General features: G+C 40.9%; 1 protein-coding gene across 3 annotated transcripts; it reads right to left on the bottom strand.

Annotated features, from left to right (window-relative positions):
- Window positions 1-202: 202 nt before the first annotated feature.
- LOC139625172 (uro-adherence factor A-like) lies at window positions 203-12,614 on the bottom strand. Of its 3 annotated transcripts, none has more exons than XM_071484907.1 (10): window positions 12,515-12,614; window positions 4,615-11,776; window positions 4,414-4,516; window positions 3,960-4,041; window positions 3,781-3,886; window positions 3,377-3,508; window positions 2,811-2,900; window positions 2,199-2,342; window positions 1,868-2,052; window positions 203-1,772 (listed from the first exon to the last, which is right to left on the bottom strand). In XM_071484907.1, the coding sequence occupies exons 2-10, from the start codon at window positions 11,773-11,775 to the stop codon at window positions 1,604-1,606; spliced, it is 8,172 nt and encodes a 2,723-aa protein (XP_071341008.1). In that variant the 5' UTR covers window position 11,776; window positions 12,515-12,614; the 3' UTR covers window positions 203-1,603. The 3 variants fall into 3 exon arrangements, with proteins under 3 accessions (XP_071341008.1, XP_071341006.1, XP_071341007.1); XM_071484905.1 differs by having other exon boundaries at window positions 12,198-12,583; XM_071484906.1 differs by having other exon boundaries at window positions 3,781-3,883; window positions 12,198-12,583.
- Window positions 12,615-13,724: the final 1,110 nt, after the last annotated feature.

Below are 13,724 nucleotides of genomic sequence, written 5' to 3'. Positions count from 1 at the left end.
ATTATTGGAATAATGAATAATTCTTCCAAGAGACATGCATAGCAAAAATGTTTTATAGATCACTGGCTCACAAATATTTACCGCAATGATCGCCACTAGATGGCACTGGTCCATAGTAAGTTTATCTTAAGTGAAAAAGTAAGAGCACACAATCACACACTAACCTGTTGTTTCCCCCGAACAAAAAAAAAAACAAGCAAGCAACATTTTAAATTGTTTATTATTTAAATAAATATTTACATAACAGCTTCGTATAAATCAAATTTATTTTTCTTACACGACACATCTTTCTAAAAGCAACTGTTTAAACAAGAAGGAAGAAAATAAGGGATGGATTACAATGAAACTGTAGATCTGTGCTGAGAGAGGCTGAAGTTCATCTTGACCCCTCATGTTGACCATTGAGTAAACATTCCTGTTTGCAATCAGAAAGGCTGAACCTGGATGAACCTTTACCATCTCTCAAATTCAATTTAACACCTGAGCCTTAAGATCTTGCTCATCTTCCATTATAGATTTTATTATAGTATGCATAAATCTACATGATTATTTGATATACATTTTCATTTGTTGTTACTAAGGAATAGGAGGATGATACTCTACACTAACTCAATAAAATGCCAAATGCTGCTTAGAGCAACATACGGCTACAAAGAAAAAAGAAAAATCAACATTGTAAGTCACACGTTATTCATTCAGGCACAAACAAAGCAATAGACAGCCTTGGTGAAATTAAAAGACATCACTCATACAGTATAGGCTACATTGCCCTGCTAAATGGTGTACAGTATATGGCTCAGCTTGGAAAACTAAACAGTTCAGGCAAGGTGATCTAAGAAAATTAGAGCACACAATTAATGCCCAAGCTACAGTTCTAACCCTCATCACTTCGATCAGATTGTTGAAACGACTCCCGCCAATAAACTCTTCTGGTTTAGATGATTAGTTTGAAATGTTATAAGACAACATGACAGTGAAACTGAAGGGACTGAAATGGAAACAAGTCAACCTTAACTGCTCCCTGTACATTGTGCAGTTGTGACCTTTTAATGTTACGGATGTTGTTGAAAAAGACAATTTGAGACAATGGCAGCATCACTGCTTACTGTCAAGAGATGAACATGAAAAAACCGTCAATGTTCTCATATGACATTGGTGTAAAAAAACACATTACAACAGAATGAGGAAAAACTCTAAAATAACCGTTTATTTGATGCAGTCAATTGATCTTATGATTCTCAGGGATGAAAAAAAACCAAAATGAAATGGTCTTTGTTTTCTATTGCTGTCAGGTCATGCATGTAAACTCTATACTTCTAATAAAACCAATTGTTTGCTTAAAAATGTATAAAGAAAATATTCTTTTTTTTCCAAAATACTATGCAGGGAGGGATTAAAGGGTGAATTAATAACATTTTTCAACAACACCTTGTTGTTTTCATCCTGAGATTTAAACGAATGTGTATTCTTTCCAAGGAGTAATTTACAGTTTGTTTTTTTTAAATCGTTTCACAAATAAAGACTCTGCGTCAGACACCGTTTAGTGAGGGTGGGTCCTGTTAGTCAGTGAGTGTCTGTCCATTGTTAACTTTCCTGAAGACTGTCATACTGCATCAGTTTTGGGCTGGGACGACTGTGTTCCACTCACAAAGTTATAAACCAAAAACTGAGAGGTGCCAAAATAATGCGTAGCAAAGAGTTTCCCATCGGGAGTTGGGTCGGAGAAAGCAATCTCATCTTTGCTCAGGTATGAACCGTATATGAAGTTGTTCCTGTGCAGGAGAACCAAAACAGGAAGTATTAATTATGTTTCACTTGTTTTCAGACCATATTAGCTCAAATCTTGGCAGTTTGTAGATGCACTGACCTGAGGCACTCAAGCAAGCGTGAGGCGATGCCCTGGCGTCTCATCATGTTGACAACCCAGATGCGGCTGATACCACAGATCGCTGGCTCTGGCGTGGTGGAGCAACACCAAGCTCTCTGTCGTTCAAACATCACTTTCTCTCTCTCTGAACCCTCCGGTATGGGCTCCTCAATCACACGGTAGCCCTGTGAGCAATCATAGACACGTTGGTTACATGCACCAGGCTCAGCATTAAACCTAAACTAATAGCAAAGCTTGTTCATAAACATAAACATACATCTGTGGGGACACGAGCACATGACACACGTGATAGCGGTAGGCCATCTCTCACCTCTTGTATGTGCTCTGCTATGAGGCATCCAGCCACTTTCTTGTCATTGGAGATAAAGAGGAAGGTTTTGGTCTGAGAGGGACACTTGGTCTCCACCTGCTGGAAGCCGAGGTCATTGTCCACCATCTCCCTGATCTCTTCAACCTGACGAACAAACAGTTATTGTTTAATGAAGAAACAATATGCTGGTGGTGGCTCTTTCTGAATGTTATATCTGAACGACATCACACACTGTACCTGTTATAAAGGCTTACAATGTTTAATGTAAGCTGTCTAAAAAAATCCGGATTCAGATTTCTTGTAATATATTTTGTATCACTGAATTTTCTTGTGTGACACTATACAAGATATGGCACCCACTACATCCTTATGTCCCTCATAAAGGCTCTAAATAGTTTCTATACAGTTTATTTCACACATAAAATAAGCTCAATGGTTAAATCATTCTAATTTATCCAAGGAAAGACAGTAACTACATTTCCTTCTATTAGGCTGTACAAGACTGCAGTAGTCTACATGAACGACATTTTTCTATTGAAATACATACAACTGTCTTAGCAGGGCCGCCCACAACAGTGACAAGCACCAAAAGGCTAGTTTCTGTAAACATACCTTCTTCAGAGCATATTTAGGATCATCTGGCAGGACAAGAATGATCTTTCCATCTGGATACTCTCCCAGAATCCTCTCTTTTTTCCATCCCTGAAAAAGCACAGAGGAGAAAGGGAGACTGTTAAATGGCTATATTTCTATTGCTCTGCTTTTTATTACTTTCCATTGCTATATGCACTAACAACCTGTGTGTTTCAAATTTTGTAACTATACCATTTGTTCACCTGGTGTTTTTTAATACATTTTTATTTCATACAACACTTTTCTTGCTCTTTGTTATTGGTTATTATTTCTTTCTTATATTAATTTAAATGCTGCTGTAACAACACTATTTTCTCATAAGGAAAATCAACTGAATACTGAGCTTTGACCTTTCATGGTGGTGAGGAGTCAGAATCAACCTGTTAACCTGTGATGAACTACACTGAACAACGACAAAACACTCAAAAACTCGAATCAGCTACTCAAAAAACAGCGCGAACCCCTGTACTTAAAAACAGAATGCTACTGTGAGCCAGTAGGCAAGACATATAACAGACATGTAATTTAAGGAAACTTGCTCTCACCACATATTTGACAGCGCTGATGAACTGATTGTGGAAGAGTAAATGCTGAGATTCATCCTCAGGGTTGGCAGCAGAGTAGAGCATCCCACACACACTGCAGGCCACAGCTCCGAAATGCTTCTGTCCTGCATCCTATGACACAAAGGACACAAGAGATCACTCCTTGCATCTAAATTTATACAAGGATATATTCATATCTTCCTAGACACATCAAATAGCTTAAATGATATTACCCACATTTTCACATTCATGTAAAGGGTCTAGTTGGTTTAGGTTTACTTGCTATGAACAATTTGTAAGGTAACGGACAAATACTCCAAGGTTTATCACAACCTGAAGGGTTTAGGATGCACTTGAGTCCTAAATATAAAATGATGGAAGAACAAATAAATAAATCCACTTACAATAATAGTTTGGGTGCCATCTTTGTCCGCCTCCTTTAGTTTCTTGACTTCTCTTTGCAGACAAGCATCAGAGAGAGTCCCACCCTCTTGTGGATTCGCTGCTCTGCTGTGATACAAACATGCCTCAGATTAGATTTTTTATTGCTAGAAGAAAAAACAATTTAAGACAAACTTCTTACTCTTGACGAGGCTTTTCTGACACGTTCTCGGCTGTCTTGGCTGTTTCCGTCTTATTCTCTGGAGAGGGATCAACACCAGTGACTGCAAGAAAAGGAACAATTGTGCACAAGCAGTTTTTTAAAAACATGCTTTATACTAATTCCATTTGCAGTGTCATAGAAATAATAACAATTGACCAAATCAACATCATGCATTCTCTCAGCTTCATGTTGGTAATATCAAAATTTATATTGTACTGTATTACATTTATAGTGTTTTCATGTTTCTCAGACTTAATGTGTTGTTTTCCACTAGGATTATCCAGTGATGACCATATAAAGCATATTATTTAAATGAGAAGGGTACAAGATTAGTTGCTCTGTAAAAGATATCCTGAAGACAGGATATCTTAGCAATGCAAAACAAAGTATGACAAGTTTAATTAAATCACACCACCTGCAAATAAATTCATACCTGCAGGCTTCTGTTCACACTGCTGTTTGCCATCAGAGACTTTCATGTTCTCTTCAGAGGAAACGGAAGAGGTGGGAGTGGATGAAAGTGGATCAGCTGTATCCTAAGTAAAAGGGAGAGATAACAGATAAGTGGCATCTACAGTGTATTTAAACATGCTGTTTGTGACATACGCTGTAGCAGAATTTATCTCTGAGTTACCTTGCATTTGCCATCTCCGGGTGATGGTGGATTTGTGGTTTTCTGAGACACTGAAGCAGCATCCGTCTTAGAAACACCAGGTTTTGTCTCAGATGTGGTTGAAACAGCAGGCTGAGATGTTGTTGAAGCAGACTGCTTCAACTGAGTTGCAACCCCACTAGCAGTAGGCTTTACCTGGGTAGGTGCAGAAGCAGCAGGCTTGTGCTGACCTGGAGCTGGAACTGCTTTTGACTGTGGTGTCGCCAAAACAGGAGGCTTTAATTGGGCTTTAGCTGTGGTGACAGGTTTCGATGGAGCTGCAGGTGTAGCTGTGGCCTTTGACTGGACGGTTGTTGCAGCAGCAGGTTTTGATTGTGGATTGGTGGAAGAGGCAGGCTTTAACTGAGCAGTAGCTGCAACATTGGGCTTCAGCTGACCTGAGGTCTGTCCAGCAGGCATGGTCTGAGCTTTGAGTTTTGCCTGGTTGGCAAGTTGTGATGAAACTGTGGGTTGTGATTGAACTGCGGGTTTAGACTGAGCAGTTGGGGTTGACTGAAGGTTGGGTCGTGTCGGTTGTGTGGGCCTTGATAGGGGATTGGGCCTTGTTGGAGCTACTGGTAATGGGTCATCATCAAGCTCAAAGTCATCAGGGGAATACTTGGGCCGGGGTCTGTATGGCTTGTACTCGACTGGCTTCTGTTTTTGAGTATTAAGTCCATTGGGCATGGGAGGAGGAACTGCTGGGAGGGTCCTCTTTGATGCTGATCTGGTCGCTTTTGGGGCCGGCCCAGGAGCAGGGGCTGTTTTAGGAGCTTGAGCCTTACTTTGCCTTGTACTTCTGCGGACTTCAGTATTAGGAGGTTCGGTTTTAGAGGCTTCGGGTTTGGTAGGTTCAGTTTTAGTGGGTTCAGATTTGGAGGTTTCTGTCTTAGTGGGTTCTGTTTTGATAGGTTCAGCCTTGGGAGTCTCTACTTTGGGAACTTCTGCTGTTGGTGTAGCAGGTTTGCTAGTTGTGGCAGGACTTGGGGGAGGTGTTTTCGATGGACTGGCTGCAGGTGGAGGTGTAGTCACAGGACTCATTGAAAATGGAGATGTGGCAGACAGAGGTGCTTGCCAATCCATGTCTGAAAACATCTGATTTGCTTGGTCAGACTTCAGTTTCTTGACACGTGCCCAGGACATTTTTTCTCTCTGCAGTTCAACCTGTCTTAGCCTTTGATATCTAGTTAGCTTCTTTTTCTCATGGGCTTTTAGTGGCACTGAAATCTGTGTGATGAAGAAGCGTCTCTTTGGAGGCTCTGCATCAGTCTTGGTGTCAGCTGAATCAGCTGTCGAGGGCTGGGATGCAGATGCCTCTGGAGCAGGGGTCACCGGGGCAGACCCTTCTGGTCCAGCAGGAGTTGGAACATTAACAGTATCTGGATCCTGCTTGTTAACAGGTGGACTTTCCTTCTTGCTTGCTTCACTTTTGGCTGCGGCGGCTGCGGCGGCTGCGGCGGCTGCGGTGGCGGCTGCGGCGGCAGCAGCAGTAGCGGCTGCCGCTGCTGCTGCTTGTTTTTCCTCCTCTATCTTCTTCAAAAGCATGCTGTCTGTGGCAATGTCCTCTGCGATTTCCTGACACAGGGCTAAGAGGTTCAGCTGCTGTCTGTTTGCAGTTCTCTTAGACGCTGCAGCCTTTTGCTCAGCCAGAGCTGCCAGGCGAGCTTTGGTTCTGGCCTGTGTATTCATTTCTTGCTTCTTGGGTTTTTCTGGCTCTTGTGTCTTTTTATGATCTTCAGCCTTCTCACCGGATGTGCTGTTTTGCTTCAAGTTGGTCCCACTGATGTCGTCTTTATTTTTCTCATTAACCTTTTCATCAGCCTTTTTAGGAGGGACTGCTTCATGTGTTTCCTGGGGTTTTTCTATTATTGTAACATCCCCGTCTTCCTCATTCTCTTCCTCTGCTACTACAATCTCACGACCAATCTCTATGTCCTCCAGAATCTGGACTTCTTGGAGATCCAAATTAGCCTCAGCATTATCTATTACCACAGTATTACAGTCTTCATTTGTGTGATGAACATTAGAGTTTGCAATATCCATCTCCGTGGAATCAACTTCCATCACGTCAGACGATGGTTGCTGAGAATGGTCAGAATTTTGAACGTCAAAACCTTCCCCCGTTGATATTTCTGTCCTTACTCCGGTCTCCTTATCCTCATCTGTATTGATCAATGAAGCATCTTTGACCTCGTGTATTTGTGCGTCAGGGAGGACAGTTTGTTGGGAACCATTTAAAAGATTTTCTACTTCGCCCACTAATGTACCATCTGGATTCACCTCCTCTGAAAGCGAGGCAGACAAACCAGATTCAGCTGCTGCTTGAGTGACAATATCAAAGTGAATTTCACTCTCAGGGACTGGTTCTAAGATCACATACTGCTCAGATGCACTTTCTGGTACCTCAGCTTCGGCAGTGGCTGTAGTTGTCACCCTGATGTCTGCAACCTCCTGAAGTCCAGTGTCCCCCTGCACCTGTTCAGACAACTCTGTGGCAGCGACGCACTCTGGAAAGCCATTCCTTTCACTTTTTTCTGTTGCATCTTCTGACTGGCCATCTGGCGCGCTGATATCATCGCTAGAGCTGATCACTGCGACTTGTTTCACATCCACATTCATGCTACTCTGCTCCAACTGTGCCGGGAGAGGACTTTCTGGCACACTGTTATTTTGTACTTCCATTTCAACTGCTGCTTGGCTGTCAGAAACACAAGTTTGTTCCTTATCATTTTCCTCATTTTCGACTAGTGGGTCAACAGTTTCTTTGTTTTCTTCATTATTGGATGCATCTTTGTTTATCTGTTGGGCCTCTATGTTCTGTATATCCAGTAGAGAAACACCTTCATGCTTCTCTAACACTGTAGATGTCTCTGCATCATCATTACTTTCTGGGCTACTAATGGGCTCATACACTATCTGGTTTTCGTTAAGATGAACCTCTGATTGATTAACCGTCTTAATCTGCTCTTCTGATGCCTGAATTACAACATCAGTGTCATCTGGCTGGCCACAAACAAAAACGATCACTTCATTGTTTCCAGCTCCTTCTCCTTGTCCTTCAATAATACTGACTGTTTTGTCAGTCTTATCACTAGAAATGACTGCAGCCTCTTCTTTGGCCGCATTAATCATTTGCCTGCTTGTTTCCTCTTCTAAGGCAGAAGCAACGGTTTTTATTGATTCATTTATTCCATCCATATCCCCTTGGATATCCTCAGCATTAGGCTCTGTCCCAGACATATTTTCATTTTCTGTATTTTGCAAATTAGTCATAGGAATAGTTTTCTGAACTGCATTAGATAAGGCTGTAATTTGTTCAGTGACTTCCTGCATCCTATAGTTTTGCTGTTCTGCTATAGGTACTGGAGCAGAAATATCTTCAGGTGCTGAGGTGGTTTCCATATTTGTTTGGATCTCTGGGTCATCAACAGACTGTGCAGTAGTCTCATCTTCATTTTCCTTATTCCAGCAACCTACAGTCACTAGATGATCTTTTTGAACATCACTGTCTGTATTGAGTTTACTAACCTCCTGGCTTCCCTGGTTTTGTATTTCCACTATAGATCCTGGATCAGAAATGTCCTCTAGTGTTGCTGTTGTTTCCGCATCCATTTCTATTTCATTCTCAGCAACACATTCAGTGATAACCTCTTCTTTGTTTTCGTTACTCGCAGAACTAGCAATGACTGCACCCTTTTGAAGTCCAGCGTCTGGAGTGAGTTCGTTGACCTCCTGACTTCTCTGGTTTTGTGTCTGTACTGCAGCTGTTGGATTAGAAATCTCCTCTGGTGTTGCTGTTGTCTGCATTTCCACTTCTATTGGACTTTCAGTACCACTGACACATCCTGAAATGTTTTCATTTTCATTACACTCATTTGGAGGAATCTTTAGATTTTCTTCAGCTTTTTCAGATGTATCTCTTGCAGGTTCAGTGTCTTCTTGGCTTTTATGACTTTGTGTTTCCACTTTAGGTGCTGGAATAGAAATCTCTGATGTCATCATAACCTGTGTGTCTGTTTTGATTTGATTCTCTGGTGCAGTCACGTATTCTGTAGATATGTCAGTACCATGTTCAGGGACATCCTGGCTCTTATGGCCTTGTATTTCTACTGTAGGTGCTAAGTTAGACATCTCTGATATTGTTGTAGTCTCCATTCCCTCTTCATTTTGGCTTTTCTGACTCTCTCTTACCACTGGAGATGCTGGGTTAGAAATCTCAGAGGTTGATGTAGTCTGCATTTCCAATCTGATTAGATTCTCTGGAGCAGCCACGGATTCAAAGTTCATCTTGTCTTCATTCTTCACATTTTGAGAATTTTCGATCATTAGGTTGTAGTGAACCTCTGTAGATACATCTGAAGCATGCTGACTGACTTCCTGGCTTTTCATTTCCACTGTAGGCGACATGTCAGATATTTCCTCTGATGTTGCCGTTGTTGTTTTTTGTATTTCCACTGAAGGGGCTGAGTTAGAAATCTCTGGTGTTGATGTTCTCTGCATTTCAATTTCCATTTGACTCTCTGCTGCAGCCACAGGTTCAAAGTTCACACAGTTTTCATTTTCCACAATTTCAGAATTTTCAACTTTTTGATCCTCATGAAATTCATCAGACGCGTCGGTGGTAGGTTCACTGACTTCCTGACTGACCTGGTTTTGTATTTCCACTGTAGATACGGGGTTAAAAAGCTCCTCTGATGTGGCTGCAGTCTGCATATCCACTTCTGTTTGATTCTCAGGAGCAGCAACACATTCAGCACCTACCCTGTCTTCATCTTCTGTGCTCTGACAATTTGCACCTTGATGTGCATGTCCTTTATCAGATACGTCCCCGATGGGTTCTCTCTCTTCTGCGCTGTCTTGTCTTTTCACTTCCAGAGTAGGTGCTGGATTACAAATCTCTGACGTTACTTGCATTTCCATTTTGTTTTGACTCTCGGGTCCACTAGCACATTCAGAGTTCTCGTTGTCGTCATTCTCCATTTCTTGTGAATTTTCAATTATAATATCTCCATGAACCTGTGTGGATATGTCTGTAGTTAATTCTTCACTCTTTTCCTCTTCCTGATTTTGTATTTCCACTTGTGGAGTTGAATAAGAAATCTCTGATGTTGATGACATCAGCATTTCCATAATTTTAGAATTTTCAACCACGTGATCCTTATTAAATTCAGTAGATGTACTTGTAATAGGTTCACAAACCTCTTGGCTCATCTGGCTCTGTGTTTTTGCTGTTGGGGCAGGATTAGAAATGTCCTGCTCTGATGTCGATGAAGCCTGTATATCCATTTTGATTTGACCATTTGGTGCAGTGGCACACTCAGAGTCTGTCTCCTTTTCTTTTTCCACACTTGTAGAATTTCCAACCTTCACATCTTCTTTAATTTCAGGTATTTCTGTAGTGTGGTCATTAACTTTGTGGTCACCCTGGTTTTGTATTGCCACTGTAGGTGCCGAGTCAGACATCCCCTCTGATGTTATTTCAGTTTGCATATCCATGTCTGTTTGACCCTCTGGGACTGTGACACATTCAGAGAGCACCTCTCTTTGTTTTTGCTTGTGAACCGCCTCGCAATCCGGTGCCAATATTTCAGAACAGCTGTCAGTCATCTTGTCTGTCACCTCAACTAAAGACCCAGCACCAGCAACAGCCTGAGTCGACTGGAATTCAACTCCTTTCCTTTCATTTTCTTCAAGTTTTTCTTCGGACTTTCTAACTAGTTTGTTCACACCATCACAAGAGCTGGTAAATTTATCTGGCACTTGGTCCTCCATGTGTACAGATTTCGATTCCTCCTTAAAAGTAACTTGAATTTTGACACTGAGATCTGTTTGGCTCTCTGGATTACTGTTTCCCACCAGGATTTCTTCTGGTGCAGAGTTTGTTTTGTCTGACAATGTTTTCTCTTCTATACCTACATCCTTATGCTCCGCTGAGACACCTGCTGCTTCACTCGCTCCCATCATTTCATCTTCACCGTCCTTAGTTTTACATTTTATATTCAGTTTCATCCCCTCAGAAACTAACTCTGTGGTCTCCTTTGTATCAGTTTCATGGCTCACATCTGTCTGACTTACTGGTCCACAAGCTGAGTCTGGTTTTTCTTCTGCCTGGTCTTCACCTTCACAGCTTGGATTCACCTCTCCAGTGACAGAACATAGTGTTTCCACTGACAATGCTAGTGTTTTATCATCTACATCCTTTTGGCTTTTGGTGGACTTTACAATGTCTTCCTTTTCATTTTCCTTAGCTTCAGATACAATGCAAGGTGTATCTGCAGCTGTTGCAGTGACAGAGTCTAATATTTCTCTGGATGATGGTAGTGTTTTGCTTCCTATGAGTGTTTGGCTCTCTAAATTTTCCTCATGTTTACTTTCTTCAAATACACACTCAGATTTGATACTAGCCTTAGAGCTACCTGATACAGAGACAACAGTTTCCTTTGACTCTACTTGTGCTGCATTTTCTGACTTTTCTTGTGTCTCTGGTTCAGTAACAGAATGTGTCGATTCTTTTTTCTCATTCTGATTAGCTTCATCCATGCTTTGAATATTTGACAAATCTGAGAATCTACCATAATTGTGGTCCATCTGTACAGGATCTGTATGTGCAGATGGTAACCCTTGGCTTGTTTCCTGTGGGTCAGAAGATGACTCTTCAGGCTTGCGTTTTGCTTTGTTTGAATATTTTCTAATGCAGCGGGCCTTGTCACCATCATCCCTTTCTCTAAAGAGGTCAATCTTACTGCCATCACTACTCAACTCATCGTCAGACTCTGTGGAGGCTGCTCGTTTCAGGGAAGCTTTGGAGCTAGCTTTCTGTGAGGGAGCTTCTCCGCAGGAGGCACTTGTGGCATTCAAGAGCTTGGCTTTTTTGACAGGCGGGTCAGAAATGGTTTTGCTGGAATCCTTTGGAGGGGAACTCTGTTTGGTTGACTTGGCTGGTTTATTTCCCTCTTCCGCTGAAGTAGACAGTTTTTTCTTAGTCCGGGGGGCTGCTGTCTTTTCTCGTGTATTTCCTGTTTTAAGGGACCTATTAATGACGGCTGGTGCAGTTTTGGATGGCAGAGCCTCCCCATCTTCATCCAACTTCCTCATCTTGGGTTGAGAATCATGAGGAGCTGGTCCTCTCTTTGGGGCAGGCATTCTGTCAAAAAAAAGAAATTGATAAAAAATAGATTAAGTTACAACAAACATAATAAAGCCAGAGCAACAAAACACATGCAAGTTAATCTTAAATTTGCTATTTAACAAAACTGCCAAAGACTCATATTCATATTGTTTCTTTCCCCCCGAGTGAAGTAATAAAATGTGATGAAGCCTTCCTGAATAGACAACAAGCTTTCAAACCTCATCACAAAAATAACACATCTATGCCCAAGTGCAATAAATATATTTTAGTCTCGTATTATATCATTATGACCTATAATCCTTATCCAAATGCATTTACTGTGACATGGTTTTCTTACAAGCAACAAGGCAGGCTAACATTGGACATAAACAGTGATAAATCGTAGTTAAACCAGGTGGCTAGCGAGTCACACAATGTACGATCCACGTTTACTCACTTATTCACCATCTGTACAAAGGATCTTATTGCTTGTCTGACAGTCGACAGAGATTGTTGTCATCGGGAGCTGTGCAGACAGCCAGAAACGGTCAGTTAACTAGCTAAGAGTGGCTAGTGTGCTAGCTGAAGAGTCAACAGTGAGGGGGAGCTAATGCTAGCAGCAGCCAACTCGCAACAAATGAGCGAACCGAGACTCGCTGCTGAAGTCAGCCGAAACAGCGGCCACACAGACCGGGCCCGCAGTTTACAGAGCCCCCCTCACGATATTAACGTCGGCGAGAAGAGAAACGCACGACATACGTCAATGAAACTCACTTTTGATGTTTTCTTTCTCAACAACAGCTGTTTTTTTTCCCCGTGAATAAAAATTAACTCTACTTCCGGAGGGAAACGGCGGATGTGACGTAGAAGCCCTTCAGCCATACTCAAAATTGAGATTGTAGTTGTTTTTTTGTTTTTTGCGTTTTAAGTATTTTACTTTACTATTAGAACACACAAAACTGTGATGTAAAGAAATGTTTGATTGATATTGTATATAAATATTGTATATTGTCCATTTGTTGTTGTTGTTGTTGTTTTTAATCTTCTACTTAACTATATACATACCATACCAAGATAAGAAATATTATGACTATAGTATTTCTGTTCCTCCAGTACAGTTTTGAGGTGATTCCAATTTGCTTGAGTATTTTTGGTTAAGGATACTATGTACAACATTACTGAGGGGAATGCTGTATTCTCATTCTTACCTCACAGCTGGAGTTACTGTGCAGGTCCACATTTTAGATTCAAAATTTATGATCAGCAAATAAATCACACATTTTATAGACTGAACTGCTCAACAGCATGTAAAGTATTTAAATTTAGCCCTACCCCAACCACCTACAACATCACACTCCTCTTATCATGGTATCTTGACATTGGGATATTACAACTTTTACTTAAGTAAAGGGTCCAAGTTCGTCTTCCACCACTGAAAATCAGATGTCATAAGTGACCTGGATGTATAATGTGGCAAAGCATAGACACTTTGCACACATTGACAACATCTAACTGTGCACCTGTGTACAGTAAGATTTCCACACAAAAATCATAGCTAAATATCACAAATGATTCAGTCTTTTTGAGCTGTTAAACATACAATCTAAAAAGGCTTTCAGGGTGGTTTTAATATATCTAATAAGAGGCTAGACAAATTCTATTTTGCTGCATTCACAGATTCCTTTTTTTTCAGGTTATATTTTTAAGTTATTTACAACACATATTTAAAAGGCTTATATTTTACAATTACTTTGATGCAAATTTGTTTTCAACTCAGTTACCAGTCAGTGGAATACAAAAGCTCAAACAGTGAAGAGTAAATGAATTTTCTTTCTCCTTAGAATCGATTACTTAATGAAACATTTAATAATAGTAAAATATAACATTTTGTGAAGGATGATCTTCTCAAAGGTTTCCAAGCCTTTTGATGAATGAAATAACTGTTTGCACATTACAATACACACCAAAGATGTATTATTAAATT

This window comes from Trachinotus anak, unplaced genomic scaffold (assembly GCF_046630095.1).
Source record: "Trachinotus anak isolate AG129_WGS33_773 ecotype Australia unplaced genomic scaffold, CSIRO_AGI_Tana_v1 ptg000009l, whole genome shotgun sequence".
Classification (NCBI taxonomy): domain Eukaryota; kingdom Metazoa; phylum Chordata; class Actinopteri; order Carangiformes; family Carangidae; genus Trachinotus; species Trachinotus anak.
The sequence above is the reverse complement of the archived record's forward strand: the minus strand, read 5'-3'. Positions and strand labels throughout refer to the sequence as shown.